At 34.9% G+C, this 27,864-nt stretch overlaps 1 protein-coding gene across 18 annotated transcripts in view; it reads right to left on the reverse strand.

Annotated features, from left to right (window-relative positions):
* Positions 1–27,864, reverse strand: part of LOC134602740 (protocadherin gamma-A4-like) — a 487,733-nt gene that overhangs the window by 122,950 nt on the left and 336,919 nt on the right. For 2 of the 18 annotated variants that reach the window (XM_063447958.1, XM_063447952.1), the window contains exon 1: positions 1,378–3,890. The exons of 14 other annotated variants lie outside the window; for them this stretch is intronic. In XM_063447958.1, coding sequence (XP_063304028.1) covers positions 1,378–3,801 — 2,424 coding nt within the window. In that variant the 5' untranslated portion in view covers positions 3,802–3,890. Of the gene's footprint in view, positions 1–1,377; positions 3,891–8,960; positions 11,548–14,225; positions 16,793–27,864 lie in introns of those variants that run through there. 2 more of the 18 variants (XM_063447928.1, XM_063447933.1) reach the window with 2 other exon arrangements.

Consider the following 27,864-nt stretch of genomic DNA (forward strand, 5'->3'; position numbering starts at 1 on the left):
CTAAGTATTGATACCACTAGAAAGACAAAGAATCGGAAAAACGAGATGCCTATTGCACAAGTTAAAGTCCAAATGAATAGAATATAAACAATAAAATAAATAATTAATAAATAAATAGTAAATAAATAAATTGTAAGTAATGGAGCTGTATCAACTAGATGGATCACAGAGCGATTGCCTACTATGGTATGAGTAAGAAAAAATACTTGTAAAGCTGGAAATGATATAGTATCTGTCTAATAACCTTCAATGTAATAAAAAGCAATACATAATTGGTAAAATTATACAATCTATGCCAGGATATGTATCAGTAGTGACCATAGAGTATTTGCAGTTTATCAAGTCTGTGCTGGATTATGTGATGTGCAATTCAGAGACAGGGTGCTCTCTGGTAGAAATTTATTAAAAAGATGAACACTGTTAGAAACAGAAAAATAAATATGCACTCAAAGAAGGGTTCAAAGTGGTGACATGAGGTGCCAGGTCGGTAGCCTACAGACCAGAAAATCCTCGTAGCTCCCTCCTACCTTAAAGATGTATTGAGTGCCTGTAGAATGACACATACCTACTTCATGGCAGCATTTGTACATTTGAGTAGAAAAGGATTATTATATGGATATTTTTCACTCTTTAGCTCCTTTACTCCAGTGAAAGGTCACTTAACACTGCAATGGTACATGCCTCTCAATGTTGGGAGGTTTACATACTGCATGGGTGGTGACCTCATCTGCACAACTATTCCCCATAATAATGCACATTCAACTTGGTGAAGGCTGAAGATCCTATTCTCAGGAATATATATACATTTTTAAGTGGCACCTGTTACAATTTTAATGACAGCAGCCGAAATAGCTCCTGTCAGTACTGTAACTCCTAATAATCTCATACAGCACTGCCCTTAAATTAAAGTCCTACTCTTAACCATTATACTAACCTAACATACTAAACTGTACTTAACGTTAACCCCTACACTGCACTATCACTAAACATTACCCCCCTCACTAACATTAACCAATAACCCGTATAACATCTTAACAGTTACACTAACACCAGCACTAACTTAAAAATAGAATGCAATATAAAATATACATAACTATGAAGAGTGGATAAGGAGAAATGAATGCCATCAAAGTCTTTTAGATTATTTAGATTTTTTCCAGAATCATTGATGTTCCCATAATACACAGATCCCCATTATGTGTATAAAGCAACTAAAGTTTTAGTAAAATGCCTGTAATGTGTTCAGGGCCTAGCACATAACACATATAAAATGTGTTGACAATATATCTCTAAAACAGTATTGCATTTACACCTATGAAATGAAACAGTTTCTAACTGAAAATATAACAAATGAGAAAACATGTATCATAGTCTCACCTGAGTTGAGTCATCTAACCAGTTGGATGAGTCAGGCTCTAAATTAGGAATATTTTGAGATTTCATGAAAGTGAACTCTGAATTGTCTGTTGCTAATGGAAGGCAGGTTTGGTAACATTGTCCTTGAGCTTCTGGTGGAACCATCCTCACTTCCATGTATTTCAGGGTTCCGTCTGTGTTTAGGTAAAGTGTGGGCTTATATTGTTCCATATAAAGCTTAGATTGTGGTCTGCTAAGCGAGCAGCAGCTAGAATTGTTGTAACTGTCTTCCTTTCTTAAACACCTCACAAGCAATATTATAAATGTGAGAATGGAAACCAAGCTGATGGCCACTAGAGAAACAATTAGGTACAAGGTCAAATCTGATGGAGGTTTGGAATTGGGAGGTGAATCCTGAATTTTGTGATTTTCAATAAAGCCATTGTCTGCTATATTTAACAGTACAGTGACTGTAGATGACAAGGGTGGATCTCCATGGTCCCTTATTAAAATCACAAGTTGCTGCTCTGTATTATCAGCCTCATGGAAATTCCGAACCGTTCTGATTTCTCCAGTAAAAGGAGATATTTGAAATAAAGAGGAATTAGCAGGTTCAAGAAGACTAAACTGTAACCAAGCGTTATGACCAGAGTCTTTATCCACAGCAGATATTTTTGTGGCTAAATAACCAGCAGTAGCTGATTTTGGAATTTTCTCTTGAAATACTACATCTCCAGAGATATCTTGATTAATTACATGTGGATAGTTGTCATTGGCATCCAGTATAAATATATGTATGGAAGCATTGGAGAACAATTTTGGAGATCCAGAATCTTCCACTTTAATAGTGATTTGTAAAACCTGAGTCTGCTCATAGTCAAAGGATCGCTGAGCATATATATTACCATTACTGGGGTTAATGTAAATGTAAGAAGAAACCGAAGAACTTTCTATAGAGATTTCAACAATAGAGTAAATAAGCTCTGCATTAATACCTTCATCTATATCAGCTGCTGACACAGTAGAAAGAAAAGTACCAGGGTCATTGTTTTCTTTAACGAAAACATTGTAGATTGATTGGGAAAATTTTGGAGAATTATCATTAATGTCTGAAACATGCAGTAGTATTGAGGTGTGTGTATGCAGAGTAGGGATCCCTAAATCAGAAGCATTAATCTCAATAATATATTGAGACAATGTTTCTCTATCTAAATAACCATCGGTGACCAGTGAGAAGTGATTTTGAAATGATTTAATTTTGAATGGCAAATCTGGGGATACATTTAGATGTACCTCTCCATTCCTACCAGAATCCTTGTCTGTCACACTCAAAAATCCAACAACAGTTCCCAGTGGCACATTCTCTGCTATTTCAGTTATTATGGAGGCAAAGGTAATTTCTGGGGAGTTATCATTAACATCTTCTATTTCCACTTGAATCAGACAGCTCCCTTCTAACTTGGGAGATCCTTTGTCTGCTGCTCTCACAGATAATTCATAAAATTGTTGCTCTTCATAATCAACAATTCCTTTAATATAAATGGCACCAGTCTGTGCATCCAAGTCAAATATTTTCCTTGCAGAATCAGATGTGTGGTCATCAAAAGAGTATTCAATGTCACCATTTGTGCCTTCATCCAAATCAGTTGCATTAAGGGTTAGAATTACTGTCTTTAAAGCAATATTTTCCTTTATACTGGTTTTATAATTTGACTGATCAAACACTGGTGAATTATCATTAATATCTAATACTTTTATTAATATGTGGCAGAATCCTGTTTTCATTGGTTCTCCACCATCGACAACAGTGAGAATCAGTTTATGTTCTCCCTTTTCTTCCCTATCCAAGGTTTTCTCTAATATAAGTTGCGGAATAAGAGTCCCATCTTTACGATTCTTCACAGACAAAGAAAAATATGGATTTGGATTTAACATATACTGACTAATACCATTCACACCAACATCTAAATCCTGTGCAATCTCTAAAGGAAATGAAGCACCTGGACTTGTAAACACTTCTGTAATTTCAAATTTACGATTGCTATTTAGAAAAATGGGAGAATTATCATTTATATCCAAAATCTCTATTTCCAAATTAAATAACTCCAGAGGATTTTCAATAACCACCTTAATACGCAACAAGCATTTAAGTCTGGATCCACAAAGGTTTTCTCGATCAATCCTTTCATTTACAGTTAATGCTCCATTTGCTTTATTTAGAGAAAAATATGTTTTGTCTTCTCCAGATCCCAAATTCAATCTGCGTTGGGAAATGTCAGCTGACTTTATCCCCAGATCCTGAGCTACATTTCCTACCAGTGTTCCAGGCTCTGACTCCTCCAAAATGGAATAATGTAGCTGTCCAGAGCCCCAGCCCAAACTACAAAGGGAAAACATATACACTACTTGCCATTTCCAAGCCAGTAAAGATCTTCGGAAGTCCATATCTTAAATTCTGTCCTTCATATGTGTTGTCATAAAGTACCTTTATAATCCCACACGTTTGTAGATCATAAATTCATCCTTTAATATGAATAAAAATCCAACAATATGTCCGCAGGATTTTCATTGGAACAGCAGCTCTTCTTTGTGTGTAAGAGGGAAGATAGGAGGTTGATTTAGCAAGCCAGGGGGAGGAGAGAGAGGAGGGATAATGTGAAGAGATCCACAGCTTTAGCTACAGAAATGATTGGAAGTCAGGTTCGCCCTCTCCAGGCCAATTGTGTTATAACAGTTAAATTAAATGATACCATTTTAGCTTATTTATTTGTATAATATCATAAACTATATTTATAGCAATATAATTTATTTTTCAATAAATTATGTGTTAATGAGTAATAAAATAATACTTGAATTTCATGTATTGTTCATAATATTTAAATACTGTAGTTTAGAAAAGATTTATTGCAGGCTTTAAAATGGCTTTATTGTCTCTATAATACAACTTATTTTAAAGAATAATATGTATAACATTACAACTGTACATGTGTCAACCATTTGCTATCGTAGTATGCTAATTCATAATTAAACTGTGACCATAGATTTTAGTCCTTTTGCATCTATTTTCTGGTAGATGGCATTACACCAGAGAGATGTAGCACCCATATCATATATTCTTTCATGGTTGTATTCATTTTTTCCTTATAACCCACAACTACTGCTATAAACCCCCTCTTCAAATCCAAACAGTTCCTTGCTACCTCATCCTTTCACACCCTTCTAAAGGCACAAATAAAATCCTAGCCATTTTATAACACAGCCCTTTACTGGCCCATTTTCATTCATATCATCTCTTCCTATCCCTGTTGAATTATTGCCTGCTCCTCATTCATATAACCCTAACCCTTAAAACTACCCCTCACCACATAAAATGTAATTCGTTCACTTTCTTTACAACTTTATGATTTCCATTCTTATAACATATGAATAACACTATTTTGCAGTCTTTGTAGCCTTACTAATTTATAATGTGCTCCATGGCAGTATTATCATTTCATTTTGATGACGTGTTTTTCACATAGAATCTATGTTGTACTTATAGCTATAGTAATATAATATTATCTATTCTTATTGGATGCCCCAGAATTGCAATAATTTTTTTTTGTTTTTATAGAATATCATTAACCCACTTAAATCACTAAAGTTCATAAATTACAGTTTGAGATACATAGTATGTTCTTTTTATAGTGAAAACATCGGTTTTCATGAGAAGGCTATAAGTTTGTCATATACAGCTATATCAATGCATATTGTATAAACTATCTAGAAATAAATAGTATATAAATAAATAGTATAACCCTTTGACTATATATATATATATATATATATATATATTATTATTATTATGATATTTATAGAGCGCCGTCAAATTCCGCAGCGCTTTACAATGGGTGGACGAACAGACATGTAGTTGTAACCAGACAAGTTGGACACACAGGAACAGAGGGGTTGAGGGCCCTGCTCAATGAGCTTACATGCTAGAGGGAGTGGGGTAAAATGACACAAAAAGGTAAGGATAGTATTAGACTAGTGACGGTTGCGGAAGAGGAATCAGTTGGGAGCTATTAACAGTTTAATTGATACGTTTTTATGAAGAAGTGGGTTTTTAAAGATTTTTTGAAGGAGTGGAGACTGGGTGAGCATCTAACGGAGGAGGGAAGCGAGTTCCACAGGAACAGTGCAGCCCTCGAGAAATCTTGAAGGCAAGCATCAGAGGTGGGAGTACGGACAGAAGATAGACGTAAGTCTTCAGCAAATTGTAAGGGCCTAGAAGGGACATACTTGTGTATAAGGGAGGATAGATAGGTGGGAGCAGCATTATGTAGAGATTTGAAAGCAAGAACCAGAATTTTAAATTGAGCTCTATATTTTATAGGAAGCCAATGTAGGGACTGACAGAAGGGTGAGGCATTAGCTGTTTATATATATAAAAACAGCTAATGTATATATATTCCACCCAAAATCCAGCACCCACTGTACACCAGTCGGAATGAAGGAGTAGGGGCCTGATGAGTGCCAAGGTCACAATCCTGGATGAAACACAGAGCATCCACAATTACATCACAAAGATGGCTCCCAAAAATGAACTGCTAAGAGAATGCCAACAACAGATAGGATGCAGAAAAAGAGGGGGTCCTGTGGCAAGTCAAATCTCTACATGGTGTATGTGGCTAACATTGCAAAATCCTACCAGTGGTTAGAAAAGGCAGGACTAAAAGACATCACTGAGGCATGAGTTCTGGCAGCACAGGAAAAGGCACTCAATAGCAGATCAATAGAAGAGGGGGTCTACCACACCAGGCAAGACCCAAGGTGCAGACTGTGCAAATAGGTCTTTGAGACAATTGAACACATAGGTGCCGCGTGCAATATGTTAGCAGGAACAGCATACACTGAGAGGCAAAACCAAGTTTCTGGTATTGGGTTTTGGGCTGGATCTGCTTACGTCCAGATGGGAGATACCACAAAGAGTAGTTGAGAATGACAGGGCTAAGATCCTGTGGGACTTTCAGATCCAGACAGGCAAACAAGTGCTGGCCAACCAATCTGACATTGTGGTGACAGACAAGAAACAGAGGACTGCTGTGGTAGTGGATGGGGCAATACCAAGTGGCTATAAAATCAAGAAGAAGAAACATGAGAAGATGGACATATACCAATTACTGAAAGAAGAGCTAGAAAGAATGTGGCAAGTGTTGATGGGAGCACACAGGGCTGTGACCCCTAAGTTGGAGGAATGGCTTCAACAAATTCCAGGTGAAACATCTGAAATCGCTGTCCAGAATAGTGCAGTTATAAGAACAGCTATGATACTATGCAGAACCCTCAAACTGCCAGGCCTCTGGTAAAGGACCCAAGCATGAGGAACATATACCACCCAAGAAGGGTGAGAAAATCAATTTTTATACGCTAGTTGTTTTTTAAATGCCTTTACACTTGATAAAGGCCCATACTGGTAGACTAAAATGTTTATTTTGATAAAATTAGATTTAGTTTTTTCATAAGTGGAATATTTGTAAAAAAACATACATTAATTTGCTAGCTTAATTAACTATCTACTGCCCATATTTTTTTTTTATTTTTGTTAAACCTTAAAGTTAATAGACCCCATATGGTGAGATCACCGTGAATATATTCACATTTTTCAACTAAGTGGTTACATTTGACCAAATCCCTTTGTTTTTGCTTACGTTTCATGTTACCAAAAACCTGCTTTTTGGTGAATAAACCCGCTCCAATTTCTTTGCGGCCAATGCATACAGAGTTCTTCACTAAAGTGAGAATACAAAGTGAATTAAAGTGCATTTCATGTTTAAGGCCAAAGTAGCCATACTGTAAGCACAACTGACTTAGAGGAGGTTTCCAGTTTCAGATTCAGGCATTTTTACCTATTTGAAATTCACATTGAATTCTCACTGTAGTAAATAACCCCGATCATTTTTAGGTGTTAGGCTTTAGATACAGTAAATCAGTTTAATCAATATGCATGATATGGTACACAACCTCTGACAATCTGAAGTTAATTGACTAAGCTAGCAATCAGTTAGAGTTAACATGGAAATTGCAAATTTGACCATTTTGGTCAAAAATCTGCAATTCCCTCGTCAAATATACTTTATAATTCTAAGCTACAGGAATAAAAACATTGATATAAACCTTAAAATCTGCTAGAAAAATAGCTGAATGGAATCATGTTTCAGCCGATGTAATTATGTTTCTACCAAAATAAAGAATACTATTGTGTGACATTTAGCCCTAAAATTAAACACATAGATACAAAAGACTACATGTCAATATTTAGACTTTGTTTGATCTATTGAACAGCAAACCTAGCCATCCAAACAAGCTTTTCTTTGGGAAAATACTTCTTACCCATTGACAACCTATTTTACAATAAAATTACATTACATTTTTGTATATGCCTAGTGAAGCATTTCACAATTTCACCATAAAAATCAAGCTTTTGCTTGGGTTTTTAGTTCATTCATTCTTGATTTAGTACTCTCTATTGCCCTCTGGTGGCTAATTTCAAATAGTGTCTTCTATATGGAATAAGTGAAAATTTTAAATAAATTAAACAGTATGTATGAATTTAAACACATTTATTGACACAATGATACATTTTATACATTATATTCAGTTAGTTTTTAATTTTTAATTTAGGAACATATATTTATTCATTTGCAATAAGGGCTAAAGGTGTTAAGTGTGATGAAACTATGACATGTTGAAAATCATTATTATATTTTGATGTATTTCCTTAGAAACTTTCATGTTCAATTTAGCTTTTCCGTGTGTGATTTTAAAATATATAGATAGCCAGATGGCTAGATAGATAGATAGATAATTACATTTTACTGCAGCTAGCATTTAATTTAACTGTAAACTGCCTCTCTTGCCCCCTCTTCAATGGGCATATTTCACAGTGCGATGAAAAAACTATTTGTGAGTGCATGCATGGTTTGATTGCACATGGTTTGGTGATGTAAAACACTATGAAAATGTAGTCACTGCTTCAAATGCTTCAAAGCGTCAGATTATAATAGCAGACTAGTACTATATAAATACAGTAGTAATAGTTATTACAACATATATATATATTTATATATATATATTTTTTTTTTTTTCTGTGCAAAACAAACAAAAAATCTATTCAATATAAAAGACAAATAGTCCTGCAAAAAGGATTTGAACAATTTAAATATATCTGTCTCTGAAGGGTTGACACACATTTCTTCAATTCAACACCCGATGAAGGAATATAGTTAGCAAAAAAAGGCAAAATTATGGTGTACACCAGCCTCCTTGATGTTACATTTCAGAAAACTTTGCACTCTGAAGTTTAAATTATAATTATTTTATATAACAATTATACTGTATGCAACGTTGCATTCACTATATCCATGGTATCATTAAAGACAGAACTACAAAGCATTACTAATAAACACAAATGTGCTCTTTAAAAGTTAATTAAAAAAGTTAATTAAAATAATAAGCTAATGTTACTTGCAAAATATAAAATTAATGATTAAAAATGAACCTAGGCCAAAAATTATACAGTGACAAAGTAAGGCATACAGTACAAAAAAAAAAAAGGAACTTACTTGGTTTGTGTCTTTTGAACATGCTGTATTAATAGATAATGCATTGTCATTAACTGTGTCTTTTAACTGGGTGAAATCTACAGGCATCATTGAAGTGAAATCAGGGGTTCCTTTAACTGGAGGCAAATATGTTTGGTAACATTGCCCTTGAGAGTCTGAGGGGACCATTCTCACTTCCATGTATTTTAAGGTTCCGTCTGTGTTTAGGTAAAGTGTTGGCTTATACTGGTCAGTATAAAGCTGGGATTGTGATCTGTTTAGAGAGCAACACTCACAGCTGTTATAATTGTCTTCTTTTTTTAAACATCTCACAACCAATATTAAAAATGTGATGATGGAAACCAAGCTTATAGCCACTAGAGAAACAATTAGGTACAATGTTAAATCTGACTGGGGGTTAGATTTCTCGAATGCATCCAGTGATTTATGGCTTTCAGTTACAATATCATCTGCTATAATTAAATTTATCGTGACTGTAGTTGACAAAGGTGGATCTCCGTGGTCTCTGACTGAAATTATAAGGTGTTGTTCTGTGCTATCAGTTTCCTGAAATCCTCTAAGCATTCTGATTTCACCTGTGTAAGAAGATATTTGAAATAAAGAGGAATTGCAAGGTTCAATAATACTAAAAAACAGCCATGCATTGTGTCCTGAGTCCTTGTCCATTGCAGATAGTTTTGTTGCCAAATAGCCCGTAGATGCAGATTTTGAAATTTTCTCCTGATAATTTAGATTTTTGGAGTGGTCTTGGTTTAAAATGTCAGGGTAGTTGTCATTTGCATCCAGTATAAAAATAAATATTGTGGCATTAGAATATAACATTGGAGAACCAGAGTCTTCTACACGAACAGTGAATTGTAAAACATGAATGTCTTCATAGTCAAAGGAACGTTGCGCATGTATATTTCCATTACTGGGATTGATATAAACGAAAGAAGAGAGGGATGAACCGCCTATCTGGCTTTCCATTATGGAGTAAATCAGCTCTGCATTAATCCCTTCATCTAAATCATAAGCTGGCACTGTGGCTAGAAAAGTACCAGGGTCATTGTTTTCTTTAACAAAAATATTGTACATAGACTGGGAAAACACTGGTGGATTATCATTAATATCAGAAACATTTAGCACAACCGTAGCATGAGTTTGCAGAGCAGGTGTCCCGAAATCAGAAGCAGTAAGTTCAATATTATATTGGGAAATTGATTCCCTATCTAGATAACCATCTGTCACTAATGAAAAATGATTTTTAAAAGGTCGAACTTTGAAGGGTAAGTGGGGCAAAACATCCAGTTGTACATCTCCATTCCTTCCAGAATCTTTGTCTTTCACGTTGATAAAACCGATAACCGTGCCTAGGGGCACATTTTCTGCTATAGTATTTAGCATGGAACTAAAGGAAATTTCTGGAGAATTATCATTTACATCTTCTATTTCCACCTGTACAAGACAGCTTGAATCTAGTTTGGGTGTTCCTTTATCAACTGCTCTAACTGATAATTCATAAAAATTCACATCTTCAAAATCCACATTACCTTTAACATAAATTTCACCAGTCTGTGCATTCAAATCAAACTGATTTCTTGCCGTATCAGAAGTATGATGATCAAAAGAGTATTCAATGTCACCATTCATTCCATCATCAAGATCAGTAGCATTGAGTTTAATTAAAATTGACCTTAAAGGGACATTTTCTTTCAAATGGGTTTTATAAACTAACTCCTCAAACACTGGTGCATTATCATTAATATCTAAAACCTTTACAGTTATTTGACAAGATCCTGATCTAGTTGGTTGCCCACCATCAACAGCAGTGAGTATTAATATATGTTCTCCTCTTTCCTCCCTGTCTAAGGTTTTCTCCAGTACAAGCTGAGGAATGAGAGTTCCATCTTTACGAGTCTTCACAGATAAAGAAAAAAAGGTATTTGGATTTAAAGTATACTGGCTTATACTATTCACACCTACATCTAAATCCTGTGCTATTTCTAAAGCAAATCGAGCACCTGGACTTGCAAATATTTCTGGAATTTCAATAATATGTTCATTTATTGAGAAACTTGGAGAATTATCGTTTATGTCAATAATTTCTATTTCAAGTTTGAATAGCTCCAAAGGATTTTCCGTTACCAATTCTAACTGTAAAAGGCATACAGGAATGGATGCACACAGAATTTCTCTATCAATCCTTCCATTTACATTCAATAATCCATTTGCTTTATTTAAAGAAAAATATTTTGTGTCTTCTCCAGATCCCAAATTTAGTCTACGTTGAGAGATGTCTGCAAGTTTAAGCCTCAGATCCTGAGCTACATTTCCTACTAGCGTCCCTGGTTCTGCCTCTTCCACAACAGAATAATGAAGCTGCCCAGAGACCCAGCCCCAGCTACAAAGGAAAATGATACACACTACTTGCCATTTCCAAGCCAATAATGATCTTTGGAAGTCCATATCTTAAATTCTTTCCTTCATCAGTGATGTCATATAGTCCCTTTATAATTCCACACATTCATATATTATAAATTCCTCTTTTAATACGAGAAAAAATCATATCCAAGGAAGCAAAAAGTCCGAAAGGGTTTCAACAGACTAGCAGCTCTTCTTTGTGTCAGAATAAAGATGGGAGGGTGATTCACAAAGCCAAAGGGGAGGAGAGAGAGGAGGTATGGCTTGAACAGATCCAAGTATGAAGCTACAGAAATGATTGGATGACAAGTTCGCCCTCTGCTGGCCCATAGTATTAAAGCTACTACATACAATCATGTAAGTACATAAATATATACTGTTTTTAATTTTCTTTGAATAGTCTGCAAATGTATTTGCTGAGTTTGGAAATATATGTCCCTATAAGATTATTAAGCACTATATAAAATATTGAAATATTAAACGTGTTTTCATATACTATTATTATGATTATAATTAATATGCACTGTACTAAAGATTTAAGTATTTTACTGTTAGATTTGGTTTACTGTTGAGTAAGCAAGGAGAATATTTGCAGGCAATAAAAAGGATTACTCAGTATACACTCGATAATTGTTGATACTTTTCCTTCTGCAAAACAAAATTATTGAATTGTGACATGGAATGAACAAATAAGGGCTATTAGTAAGGAATTATTTACTACTGAGCAGCATTTTGGGGATAGAACATTATCTGCCAAATTGTGGGGATTCTACTATGTATATTACTACTATGAAGCATGTTTTTCTAATTGAATAAATTAGCCACCTTAGCTTTTTGAATAGCTGTTTTGCTACACCTATAATACTAAGATGTGTATTTGTAATAAATACCAAGCTTTAACCCCTTAAGGACCAAACTTCTGGAATAAAAGGGAATCATGACATGTCAGACATGTCATGTGTCCTTAAGGGGTTAAATAAGACAGGCAGTGTAGGTCTATTGGGAAATGATGTATTTAGTGTCAATCCGACTTACAGATATTTCCAAAAGTCATGTACTTCACGTAAAATTGCAACACTGAAAGGGGAAAATAAGAACAATCAAGAGGTCACAGAAAAAATTGGCCTGTGAAATAACTATAATTTAAAAACTACAGTAATGTAAGTATAATTACATCTAAGGATTGAGTGAAAAGGCTGCTATAGGTACATATAAAAATGTTGTTGAGAAATAAAAGTTTACACAGACAACGTAGGAAAGTCATAACATTATATGACAAATAACTTAAACTTAGGACTATGCCGGCAAATTGATTAAATTTGAATATTTGTGCCGCAAGGTAAAATGTAATTGTAGATTTACATACGTATGTATATATATGTATATATTGATGTCAGATGTATCCACAATAATTATTTCAAAAACAGCTAATTTATAATAACCTTGAAATAGATTTTTCAAAATTAAAAACCTGTTATTTTCTTTAAAGGAAATTCCTCCCCATAATACTAAAACAGGCTTTATTGCCAGGATATCATCATGAATAGAGTGACATCAGTCAATCCATTACTACACTCTAGGAAGAACAACAAGTGCTGGCTGTAGGAGTATCTACAGTAACCAAAGTGTATGCAGGAGGGGTCTCCTGTTTTACTATGTTATTCAACTGTCTATAATGATTCTATGATTGAAATGTAGAGAAGAGACTAATATTTAAATAGTTTACTTTCCCAGCTAATAGACATTTATTACTGACCTATTAAAAGACTTCCCAGACTTAAAGCAGGTGTCAACTCTAAAAATACAATATGTTTTATTACTCCCACATATAGTTTGCTTTTATTTAAGTTATCAACATAAGCAGAAATAAACCAAACATGCATTTACATTAATGTGACAGGACTGCTCATTTGTATCTGGCAATGAGTGATTCTACTCTACTTGGTGAGGTTTTGAACACATGATTTGAAGAGTTTACTAGCCTCCTAAAGCATAACTATGTAATATGCAACAATTAACACGCAGAACTAAAGAAATAGCTCTAATTGTGCAGTATTCAAAAGAATCTTACTGGAGACTTGGGATTTTAATTTAAACAATGATAGAATGAATAACAAGCAATCAAACAATTGCAATAGTATTTTTGAAAAAAAAAGATCTAATCAAACACTTAATTAGTCTATTTGAGAATGTAATACAGCTAATATTTGTTAAAAGTCAGTTTTGAATAAGGTATATTAAACATCAGTTTTTCAGTGAGGAAATGTTTTTTTTTTTTTTTTTTTAAACTATTTTACCAGGAAGCATACATTGAGATTTCTCATTTTTCTGGGGCTTTTAGGAGAATGAAAGCCTGATTAATCAGGGGTTAGATAGTTTTAATGATGTTAATACATAGTTGTGCGTGAATGCATTTTTCCAAGATTTCTGATAATTATAGGGAGCAATGATATTGGATAAAAGTTAGCTACTAAAGTATTGTCACCACTATTATGGATGATTAATAATGTTTTAGAAATACATGTATAGATTCTTATAGGCTGACAACTATCTGCTTTCCTTAAAGACTTTCTGACATTTTACATATTTTAACTAACTTCTCTCTTTCTCCCTCTAGAGGCAATACGTATAGATCATGATAAATATCAATATTAATGTTCGCTTGAGCAAAATAATGTAAAGCAGCAAAACACCATTTATGAATCCCACTGGGATGACAGTATACTGTTTCCGAGCACCACACTGTAGTTAACAGAAATCCTACAAGCATATCAAACACCAGCATGGAAATTTCAGCAAGTATATTTTATATGAAAAATATTTCAGTAATGTAATCAGAGATAGAAAACAATATTAACTAACCTGGTTTGTGTCTTTTAACCAGCCTGTATTTGCACTTGATTCAGTGTCATGACCATCAACAATGTCATTTAACTGGGAAACATCTACAGGCTTAGAGCAAGTAAAATTTGGTTCATCTGTAGCAAGAGGTAAACATGTTTGGTAACATTGTCCTTGAGGTTCTGATGGAACCATCCTAACTTCCATATATTTTAATGTTCCATCTGTGTTTAGGTAAAGTGTTGGTTGATATTTCTCTGAATAATGCTTGGATTGTGATTGACTTAGGGAAAAACAGCAGGAACTATTATAACTGTCCTCATTTCTTAAACATCTCATAAGTAAAATAATGAATGTAATAACTGAAACCAAACTGATGGCCACTAGTGATATAATTAGGTACAATGTCAAATCTGATGAGGAACTGGAATTCACAAACAAATCTTGCGATTTATGACTTTCTATTGCAGCATCATCTCCTATATTTAAAAGTACAGTGACTGTAGTTGACAAGGGTGGATCTCCGTGGTCTTTGATTGAAACGACAAGCTGTTTTTCTGTATTATCAATTTCCTGGACACCTTGAATAGTCCTGATTTCTCCAGTGTAGGTAAAAACTTGAAATAAAGAGGAATTGGCAGGTTCCATAAGACTATAAATTAACCAAGCATTGTGGCCTGAGTCTTTATCCACAGCAGATAGTTTTGTTACTAAATAACCAGCAGATGCAGATTTTGGTATTTTCTCTTGAAGAATCAGATTTTCAGAGCTCTCTTGATTTATGACAATGGGGTAGTTGTCATTTGCATCCAGTATAAAAATAAATATGGAAGCATTAGAATATAATTTTGGAGATCCAGAATCTTCTACTCTAACAGTAATTTGTAAAACTTGAATCTGCTCATAGTCAAAAGAACGCTGAGCATATATATTACCATTACTGGGATTAATATAAACAAAAGAGGAGACTTGATGACCATCTATTTGGCCTGTGACGACAGAGTAAATCAGTTCTGCATTAATTCCTTCATCTAAATCAGATGCTGACATGGTCCTTAAAAAAGCACCTGGGTCATTGTTTTCTCTAATGAAAACATTGTACACAGATTGGGGAAATACGGGGGGGTTATCATTAACATCTGATATGCTTAGTACAACCTCACCTTGTGATTTTAGGGATGGCATGCCTAAATCATAAGCAACAAATGCAATATTATATTGAGATATTTTTTCTCTGTCCAAATCCCCATCTGTGACCAAGGAGAAATAATTTTTATAAGGTTTAATTTTAAATGGTAAATTTGAGGATACATTTAGTTGTACTTCTCCATTCTTTCCAGAATCTTTGTCCCTTACACTAATAAATCCAACAATTGTTCCATGTGGAGCATTTTCTGGTATATCATTCTTTATTGAACTAAATGTAATCTCTGGGGTATTGTCATTAGCATCTTCTATATCAATCTGGATCATGCAATTACCTTCCAATCTAGGTAATCCTTTATTTACTGCCCTTACAGAAAACTCATAAAAATTAAATTCTTCAAAGTCCACAATTCCCGTAACATATATTTCACCAGTAACTGCATTCAGATCAAATGCTTTTCTGGCAGAATCAGATGTATGGTGATCAAATGAGTATTCAATTTCTCCATTTGTGCCCTCATCAAGATCAGTTGCTTTAAGAATTATTATTACCGTCTTTAAAGGGGCATTTTCCTTCAGAATGATTTTATAGGTTGACTGGTTAAACACTGGTGGATTATCATTAATATCTAATACTGTTATTGTTATTTGACAGGACCCTGATCTTATTGGCTCCCCACCATCAATAGCAGTGAGAAAAAGCTTATGTTCTGCTTTTTCCTCCCTATCTAAAGCCTTCTCCAATATCAGCTGTGGAATGAGAGTTCCATCTTTGCGATTCTTCACAGACAAAGAAAAATATGGATTTGGATTTAACGTGTACTGCTTAATACCATTTATGCCAACATCAAAATCCTGTGCAATCTCTATAGCAAACCGTGCACCAGGGTTTGTTACCAGCTCTGTGATTTCAACACTATGATTATAGCTTGAGAAAAAAGGGGAATTGTCATTAATATCAAGAATCTCTATTTCCAGATGCACCAGCACCAAAGGGTTTTCAGTTTCCAATTCTAAATACAATATACAACTAGCACTGTATCCACATAAACCTTCTCTATCAATTCTGTCATTTACAGTCAATTCTCCACTTGCCCTATTTAAAGAAAAATATTTTTTGCTTTCTATAGAGCCTAAATTCAATCTGAGTTGAGATATTTCAGCAGGCTTTAGCCCCAAATCTCGGGCTATATTCCCTACTAGTGTCCCTAACTCTGACTCCTCCGCAATAGAATAACGAAGCTGCCCAGTGACCCAGCCACAGCTAAAAATGAAATATATACACGTTACTTGCCATTTCCAAGCCAGTAAAAATCTTAGGAAGTCCATATCTTTAATCCTTTTTCTTGAAATATGATGCTATGCAGTCCTTCAGTAATCCAGCATGTTTGTTGTTCACACATTCATATTTTTTTATTTAAAAATGCCATCCAAACAATCAAAATGTGCTTATTATTGGAATATGATTTCTTCTTTGTGTGTCAAGGAAAAAGATGGGAGGGTGAATCAGTTAGCTGTGGGGAGGAGAGAGGAAGGATGAATGAGCAGATCTACTGGGGAAACTAATGAAATGATTGGATGACAGGGTTGCCCTCTGCTGGCCAGTCTTGTTAATTTCATTCACCAAGGTTTGAAACAAATTAAAACATAAAAAAAAAATATTAAACCTTCCTAATCAAAGCTTTTGATTATCAAATTGAAAATTGTCCAATCTGTTTTCAATATCCCTGTTAGGTTGATGACATTGAATGAGAAAATTAAAAAAACTTATAATGCCTTTTACATTGTTTTTATTATTACTATAGTTTAGAAAATATACTGTATATGTTTATACATTATAGAAAATAAAACATGGTCCTGAATTTTATGATTTTAGTGGAAATGCAGGCCCTCAGTATTTATTTAATACAGAAAATAGATTAAGCATTGTCTTCTAAAATCAGTTTGTTCATCTATATCTTTTTGTAATTGATTTGGTTACATTAAATGTATACCCTCGGCTATTAGACATTCATGATGCATGGTAAACTCATGGTAACATAATTTACCTGACTTATCATACATCCTTAATGTTGTAAGTATACTGCAAACAAAAAAAATTATAATTAAACTTTGTCCACCCCAATCTGTCTTAAGCAAAAGGGAATTGCCCTTTTGTGAAAACGTATTAGCTGTTCCTGTTCCTCAATCTCCTACTCTAAATTCAAACTGAGAAGGCCTAGGCTAATTATGAATAAGAAATAACACAGAGACCTATTACCTGTTTCCAAACTTGTTGGTAAAAAGCAGTAATTAAAGTGGATGTCTCATTTCTGGAGGTCTGTGGATAAGTCCTGCAGATCCTCTTTAGCACATGGTGCTTCAGTTGCCAGGAGCCATCTTAGCACACTACTCTCACACATGCACAAGAGTACAATAATGAGGTCTATGTCAGATGGAGCCTGAATCCTATAGCCGTCATTCGTGATGTGACAAATGCTGGGATTGGAACAATGTTAATGGCAGCACTATGCATTTTGTCAACTTTTGCAATCCTCAGGCTTTACCATCAGGCAAAGTAGTCCCTACTAACTAACTATACTAACAGCCACTAGACATATGTGGCCGAAAAACTATGGACATCTGCAGGGATATCATGCCTGCCTCCAATTATATCATCCCTGTTATATTGTTTGTGATTTTGTGACTTGAATTTAAGTCTAGAATACCACTGTATGCTCTTTTTTAATTGCCATAGCAACACCATCAATGTGATTGACTTAAACTAGATAGACAATGTTGGGGAAGATATTAAGATATAGTTAGTATGTGCTTGATTAGGTCTGTGTGTATTGGAGATACGGAATTATCTTCAACGGGAGTTTCTGTTTAGATAGTTGGAAAGATACAGCACCTGAAAGGCACAGCTACATCCTTGGGAAAGTAAATCACATTTATTTGTAATATCGGGTAGAATACCTTAGTAGTGCTAGTCATATATTTATCTGGACAAGGGGATAAAGGGGATAAAGATGTTAGTTCTTGGAAGAGGTGACACAGGGATATTACATTCACTATTAATACACAATGAAGATTGGATTTCTCTCAAAAGGGTACCAATTGGAAGTATTGGTGGTGAGAGAAGAATTATACAACAGACAAGAGCTAGAATCTATGGTAGGAGACTGCCAGAGGTCATTTTTGAATATGCTCAATTTTGTATGTCAACGCACAGTAAAGAAAAGAGCCAGAATTCTCCAGTCACTAGAATTTTGGCAGTTTTTTAGCATGCAAATTTCTGCACAAATTGATGTAATTTATTCGTAAGAGAGCTGTCACTGTTTAGATCACTTTAATAAGTATAATAAAAACAGATTTCAGGCAAATGTTTTTTCTTCAACTGTTTTTTTTTCCACTTCACTTGTGAGCCAAATGGCAGGAAAATGGGCCAATCAGTGTGCTGCAAAACATATACATAATGTAATATTTTTATATTTTGCAGTACACTGGTAGGAACATTTTCCTGCCATTTGGCTCACAAGTGAAGTGGAAAAAAAAACAGTTGAAGAAAAAACAGGAGGAGCAGTGAAGTGGAAAAAAAAAGTTGAAGAAAAAAAAGGAGGAGCAGTAAAGAAAATAAATATATATATATTTTATATATATATATATATATATATATATATATATATATTAGATATTTAACATGTCTTACATGGAGTGGGTAGTGAATGTGCAGGAAATAGCACGCTGAGGAGGATTGCGATAAAGGGACTCCAAGCCTTGATAATGTGCATGTATGTTAGAGCCAAGCTCTTTCTTGTAAGTGGCTAGTGACACCAGAACACATTTGATTATGTTTTTTTATAGCTTAAAGCAATTTAATGTGTTTGCTTTGTCTTATTCAACGTTATCACATTTGATTTGCACTATATGGTGTATAATGCTTTTTTCATTTTACATATTTTTACATATTGGAAGATTTTTGACACCAACAATGAGTATTATATTTTTTGTAAGTGCACTCCTATTGTGTGCTGTTTACTGTATTTACAACATTATTTTACTTAAATCTGGATATAGAGAGAGAAGGGGCAGGCGCTAGAAAACAATAAAATAATGATGAAATTAAACATCTGCATGCATATAATATGCATATATGTTTAGTGAACAATAAAATGTTTGAAATACATATTATTCAGTACACATGCACACATACATATATTAAACATAATTTAATTGGAAGTTAAAATAGAGAAAAATAATTCTAACTTTACAGGAGTAGTCCATCAACCACAATTAGTTTATAACTTGGTGACCTTCAAATTTCAACTGGATAAAGATGTCTATTTGCAATGCAACAGTATAATAAATCAAGAATTACTGTTACATATTATCTTACATTCAAAAATAATACATATATAGAATACCTATACACCTTTCAACATTTATGAATTATTTACTACAATTATCACTGTACCACAAAGTATAGTATGGTAGATTGAATTTGATAATTTCACACACACACATATATTTGTTCTGTAATTGTTAAAATTTTTCATCCTAATATGCACAAGGCTAGGATTGTTAGCATATAGAACAATAAATCTACCATATTATTAGAACCAAATTCTGTGAAACATGAGTAATGTTAAGGTTGTGAAGTTTGCAGTATTTGAACGCATAGTTAATTGATTTCAGATGAAACATTTGAAAAATGTCTGCATTATATGCAAGCAGAACATTTTTTTATGAAATAAAAACATAAATGTGCAACCGATCAAACACAAAACCTGTCAGAATGTTTTAAAAACATTTTAAAATAAAGCATTATATGAACTTTCAATAAAATTGTAATTTAAACAATAGCATTAGTCAAGTTAGTAAATATTAATTCCTCAACATTTGCTCATGATGGTTGTAATGTAACTCAGGTCTCAATAATATGTAGTTTAGATATATAGAGCCTACCATTTGACATAGGTGAAATAGTGCTGCCCAAAATAAATGTACAGAAACACTTTATAAAAGGGAATTCATTCTCTACATAAATTATCAATATAAATACAATTTAAGGCAAGCAAACAAATATTACACTTAAACCATAAGTATGACTTATATTTTGGAACATATTCAAAATTATAAAAATTGGTAGAGTTAGAAATAATGTAATAGACCTCACCTGGTTTAAATCATTTATCCAGCTTGTATCTGATGAAGGCTCAGTATTGTTTACCATATCTTGTAACTGTGGGTTGTCTGGCGGATTCATGAAAGAGGAATTAGGATTCTCTGGATTTATACAAGTTTGGTAGCATTGTCTTTGAGGTTCTGCTGGTACCATCCTTACTTCCATATATTTTAAGGTCCCATCTGTGTTCAAGAATAATGTTGGCTGATACTGCTCTGAATACTGTTTGGATTGTTGTCTGTTTAGAGAACAACAGCTAGAACTGTTGTAATCTTCTTTTCGCAAACATTTAATAACCAATATGATGAAAGTGATAATAGAAACTAAACTAATAGCCACTAGTGAAATAATTAGATACAATGTTAAATCAGATTGGGGTTTGGAATTTGTAATAACATCCTGAGATTTATGGCTTTCGGTTAACAAATCATCTGCTATATTTAAAAGTACCGTTACTGTAGTTGACAATGGTGGATCTCCATGATCACTGACTAAAATCAGAAGCTGTTGTTCAGTATTATCACTTTCTTGGAATCCTCGGATAGTTCTGATTTCTCCAGTATAAGGAGATATTTGAAACAAAGAGGAATTGGCAGGCTCAACAAGACTAAATATTAACCATGCATTATGTCCTGAGTCCTTATCAATAGCTGATAATTTTGTGGCCAAAAAACCAACAGTTGCTGCTTTCGGTATTTTCTCTTGAAATATAAAATCCCCAGAGACCCCTGGATTAAGTATCACAGGGTAGTTGTCATTTGTATCCAAAATAAAAATAAATACAGATGTATTAGAAAATAATTTTGGAGATCCAGAGTCTTCAACTCGTACTGTTATTTGCAAAACCTGAATATGCTCATAGTCAAAGGAACATTGAGCATACATATTACCATTACTGGGGTTAATATAAACATAGGAAGAGACAAAATAACTCTCTGCTTGGCTTTCAACAACAGAGTAAATAAGCTCTGAGTTAACTCCCTCATCTAAATCAAAAGCTGACACTGAACTAAGAAAAGTACCGGGATCATTGTTTTCTTTAATGAAAACATTGTATATAGGTTGAGAAAATGATGGAGGGTTATCATTAATGTCAGAAACATTGACTAATATTCTAGCCTGAGAATGCAGTACAGGCATTCCTAAATCAGAAGCTGTGAGTTCAATAACATATTGGGACTTTGTTTCCCTATCCAGGAATCCATCTGTGATGAGTGAAAAGCGATTTTTAAGGGACAATATTTTGAATGGGAGGTTTGGGGACACATCAAGTTGTACATCTCCATTCTTTCCAGAATCTTTGTCTCTCACAGCCACATATCCAACCACAGTACCTACTGGAACATTTTCTGGTATGTTATTTATCCTTGAGGTAAAGGTAATCTCTGGGGCATTATCATTTTCATCTTCTATTTCTACAGTGATAAGACAGGAACCTTCTAGTTTAGGTGATCCTTTATCTACAGCTGTAATAGACAGTTCATAAAAATTTGCTTCTTCAAAATCAATTATTCCTATGACAGAAATTTCACCAGTCTGTGTATTTAAGCCAAATAAATTCTTTGCAGAGTCAGATGTGTGGTCATCAAAATAATATTCAATTTCACCATTTGTGCCTTCATCCAAATCAGTTGCGTTGATTGTTAGAATGACTGTATTTAAAGGTATATTCTCCTTCACATTGACTTTGTAAGCTTCCCTATTAAACACTGGTGGATTATCATTAATATCTAATACAATTATTGTTATTTGACAGGATCCTGATCTAGTAGGTTCCCCACCATCAACTGCAGTAAGAACTAAATTGTGTTCTCTTTGTCCCTCCCTATCTAGTGGCTTTTCCAATATCAGTTGTGGAATAAGAGTTCCGTCTTTACGATTCTTCACAGACAATGAAAAATAAGGGGTTGGATCTAATATATAATGCCTTATACCATTTATACCAACATCTAAATCCTGTGCAATCTCCAAGGCAAAGCGAACACCAGGGCTTGCAAACACCTCTGTAATTTCAATAATCCGATTACGAATAAGAAAAAATGGAGAATTGTCATTTATATCTAGAATCACTATTTCCAGACTATGTATCTCTGAAGGGTTTTCAGTTACTAATTCTATATGCAACACGCAGTTTAAACTAGATTCACATAGTGTTTCTCTATCAATCCTTTCATTTACAGTCAATGCTCCATTTGCCTTATTCAAAGCAAAATACTTTGAGTCTTCAGACCTAAAATGCAATCTGCCCTGAAAGATATCTACAGGTTTAATCCTCAGATCTTGAGCTATATTTGTTACCAATGTCCCTGACTCTGACTCCTCCAGAATAGAATAACGAAGCTGCCCAGAGACCCAGCCCCAGCTACAAAGGAAACATATACACACTACTTGCCATTTCCAAGCCAGTAAAAATCTTCGGAAGTCCATATCTTAAATCCTTTCCTTTGAATGTGATGTCATATATGTAATGTATAATCCTAGAATATTAAATATTAGATATTTGGCCTTCAAGAGGAATAAAATCCAAACAAGAACAAAAAATATATCCACAGGATTTTCATCAGAACAACATCTCTTCTTTGTGTCTCGGAGGAAAGATGGGAGGGTGATTTGCTGAGCAGGGGGAGGAGAGAGGAAAAATTATATGAGCAAATCCACCAATGCAGCTAAAGAAATGATTGGATGACAGGATTGCCCTCTTCTGGCCAATAGTGTTAACTTCATCCACCAAGTAAATGTAAAGAAGTGTATGAACAATTATCATGCTCATAATGCTAGTATTGTTTGTATATAGACACATATTTGTTTTTTAAATAATATATATATTATAATATATATTATATAGGATATATATATATATATATATATATATATATATATATATATATACACTACGCAGGTAGATAGCAGATATACAAAATGGCATATAGTTGTACAATTAAATGGCTAAAATAACTCATCACTGTTAACATTATTTTATAATAGATGTTATGATTATAATGTTTTGACGGAAATTATACTTTGATAAATAAATTAAACAAAAGTGAAACAAATTAATTTTTAACCACATACGCTAAAGGAAGTCAAATATTGTGCAAAAGCATGTACAATGTACTACCAGGAATCAAAGCACTTTTACTGTCCCTATGCTTTAAAAGTGTGCACACACATATGTATCAATATAGAGAGCTATAAGTATAGACAAAGTAAGTGAAAACAGTTAAAGATAAGTAACTCTAATTTTAGAAATAAAAAGCACTGTTTATCTATAATGGTACTAGTAGCTTTAATAATGGTATGATAAGTAAACCTCAGGAGAAATAAAAACAGTTACCCAAGCAGACTGGCCGAATTCCGCTACCATCAACTAAAAACCTACCTCACCACTATAACAGGCAAGAATCACCTACATCACCCATTGTTACACCTGGAACAATTTTGCGCGGCTAGACAACACCTCACGCACGCCGTATCGCACTTATATTCCACGCTGCAGAGCAACGGAGACAAGCACCCCTTAGGCTTTATGGAACGATGGGAAAGAGAGACAGGGGTGGAACTTATGGAACTTGAGTGGCAAAATATCTTCCTACTAACACACAAGGGGACCATAAGCACAAAGTTCCAAGAATGCAATTATAAAATACTGACACGCTGGTACAGGACACCAGATATCCTCCGGCATGTGCATGAGTCAGTCTCAGGCGAGTGCTGGAGATGCGGCGCAGAAGAAGGCACTGGTATCCACATTTGGTGGGCGTGCACTCATATCGAGCCTTATTGGCGAATGATACAACATACGATCAAAGACATCACGGGAACGGACATCCCATTCCAACCACTGACACTACTGCTTAACCACACACATACACTATTGAAGGACTATAAAAAGGGCCTCATCATACACCTGCTAACTGTGGCGAAGTCGCTTATCCTGACAATGTGGAAAAGCACGGCGGTACCCTCCCTACAACAATGGGTAGAAAGAGTAGAATCGATATTCAGCATGGAAATTATGACAGCCTCCATGCAGGGATGCTCGGATAAATGTGCCCTGACCTGGTTCCCGTGGATGGAATATACAGCAAAAGGAGCCACAAGAGACATCCCGGAGGGGACTGAGGGCGCGCCCGCATCGGCACACTCGCCCCGACAGACAGACATACAGCTACAGTAAAAACCAGATACAAAAGACTTTCCCCGCCACCCCACATAACTGACCCATCTGTCCCCCCCCCATTTCACGAGACCGTTGACGAACCTAGGAGACAGGACACTCGAAGACACCCGCACCAACTCACACGGCTACACAATACGACAGAAGACTGGTGACCAAAACGGGAGGGAAGACAAACGTCAGAGGAAAGCCGAGGAAAAAAAACAAGGGAATTACTCAAGTACCAAACAATTGACGTACATGAGATAGGAGGACAGAGATTACAGACAACACCAGGAGACGAAAACCGCCTACATACCAGACACCAGACTCAACTGCCTGCGGGAGACGATAAATAATCCAGATACCCTGTCGACACCCAGAACCGCCTAAAATAGTTAGAGCTCACGCAACTAAAAGACACACGGCAGAGCACACATATACAAGCAGGACATTAGACACAACAAGCCGCACAGGAACAGGTGGAGGTCACCTAAACAATTAGAGCTAAACGCGGCACACCTCTCCGATACTTACTGACACAATGTATCACACAAGTGACACTAAATGTATAACCCACTGCAACCAAGCCAAAAACTTAGACAAAAAGAGGACACACAGCAGAAGCCTCGACACACACGCATCACCTCTCAAAACAGAACACGAGAAAACTACTCTAAGGGGGGAAAAATGACATGACCCAGGCAACAAAGATAGTCCACGCGGGAGCAGCACATGGGGCAACACATGCCACACATAAGCCCAACCTACCCCATGATTGCGCCTGAACATACCAAAGTAAAAGCTAAACCAAAAGTCAACAGCAGCAGAATCTGTTGAAGCACAGACTATACAGACGAAGACCAATACACTACCGCCATAGCAACGGCAATGCTGGCCACAGCCTAATATTAATGACGCAAAGTTTTAAGGTTCAACAAAGGCTACCCTACAAATGCTCACAGGTGTAATGAATTGCACGACCACTACATGCATATATTTAAAAAAAAGGGGGGGGGGGAACCAACACAATCAGCACCTAAGACAGCTCACTTGTCGCCCAAGTTTTCGCCCCTCCTACTTTCCCCACAGTAGACACAAAACTATAAACACGCCTACAAGTATGTAACTACAGACACCACACTTAGTTAAATATTAGGGAAACGTTCTTATTCTAGCAACGTAGCAATACGTGAGACCGAAAGTGTACACAGCTACAAGCCAAATGTTTAATTGCTATAAGATTGTTCCTCCAAATATGTTCAATGCTTTTACGCAAAATTGATGTTATCTGTCAGAAAAGAAAAATAAATAAAGAATGTAAAAAAAAAAAAAAACAGTTACCTTTCTTTATTGCAAAAGGTATTGTAAGGACACGTTCAATTAGCTTATGTTGTTATAGAATTGCTATGTTTCGGGGAAGTGATGCAATATTGTTGGACAACTACATTATTTCATAGTGACTACACATCCTAGCTAGTAAAGATATAACTTGGGTGTGGGATTTTTATTCTATTAAACTTGGCAAATAATAGTACTACATTTTTTTAAGTGAAGTGTTTTATCAATAGCCATTAATAAAATCTATTCTAATGAAAATATATTTCACAAACTCCTACAAATGCACTTCACAGAATGCCAATGAATGCACCCCTTATATGTCATTATCATATCGAGGAAAACGAAAACTTCAGAAATGTAAGCAATATCACCAAAATCAAGAATCCGTAAGGCATTATATTATTACACAACTCATTTGCGTTATTTTGATAACATAACATAATTGTAAATGTTATGTTTCTCAGAGACTAAAAATGGGGATAGATAGACAGACATACAGACAGACAGACAGACAGACAGACAGACAGACAGACAGATAGACAGACAGACAGACAGATAGACAGATAGATAGATAGATAGATAGATAGATAGATAGATAGATAGATAGAAAAACATATTTAGTTAAAACATTCTTCCTTAACGGCTACTCAATTTGTTTGTTAATTCAACGTATATGACATTGTACAATTGATGTTTGGACACACCAAGGGACCATCTAAGTAGTACATTCCAAATATAAATATAAATGCTTTTACTATTCCAAGTTTAGAAGCAACTTTTGTAAATGTATATGTATTTTGTATATTGAAATGATAATAAAATTGAAAAAATAAAAATAAGAAAAACATCCTTTGAGTCAATGGTTTAGCACAGGGAAGAAAATAAAAGGGGAAGACTATTAGCATATTCGATATATGATAAAGAATCAAACTCGATCCTCGCTCATGGGTTTAGCTCACTCATTGGTTTAGCATAATAAACCTGAGGTAATATACCAGTCAAACTCATGAAGGTACTATTTTTATATTCCATACCTATGATCAAGTAAGTGAACCAATCTTGTCAAACAGTTCAAAATGCCTACATACTATCATTACCTTTCTTTCAAACTCACACTTGTTGTCAATATACTTTTTAAAGGATGAAATAGATGGCATCTCAATGGTTTGTACAACATGCAGTTGGTGAAAGATTGTGTCACGGTGTAATACCCCAACACGCAGAGTGCAGAACAGCAAGGGACAAAACAAAGTAAATAATATGGCCTTAGCATGGCAGGACTTAACATTAAACAGGAATAAAAGCGTAGTCAGTAACGAGCCAAGGTCAGGGTAACAGAGAGACAGCAAAAACGAGAACTAGTCAGAGTCAGGTACACGTTAATCAGACAGACAGGTAAACAACACAGAAAAGGGTTAAATATAAATGCAGAGTGAGTAGCAAAGCCAAGGTCAATACCAGAATATAATAGATCAAGGACCACGTGGAGACCAGCTTGAAATTTTGAAACCATAAATGTTTTGGAATGATGTTTGCAGCTTTTTTTTTTTTTTAAAAAATAAGATACTTTTTCTTGCTAGTCCAAAAAAGTAAAACCATTCACAAATAAGCCTTGTTTCTGATAATTCAAATGGATGCATCCAGAATTTCCATGCAATGACACAGAGTAAGCGTGACGTATAACACCAGTGTATGCTCAACAAAAAGCCAGTGAATGGAAGTTAGCACTGAAGTTGAAAAGAAACAGTAAGGTTGAGCTATTACTTTTACCATCCAATACTGAAGCTCATTGTATAACAAGGCTGCATACCCATAGATTCTGTAATGGTTGTATAATGCTTTCTCTACAT

This window comes from Pelobates fuscus, chromosome 3 (genome assembly GCF_036172605.1).
Source record: "Pelobates fuscus isolate aPelFus1 chromosome 3, aPelFus1.pri, whole genome shotgun sequence".
Taxonomy (NCBI): domain Eukaryota; kingdom Metazoa; phylum Chordata; class Amphibia; order Anura; family Pelobatidae; genus Pelobates; species Pelobates fuscus.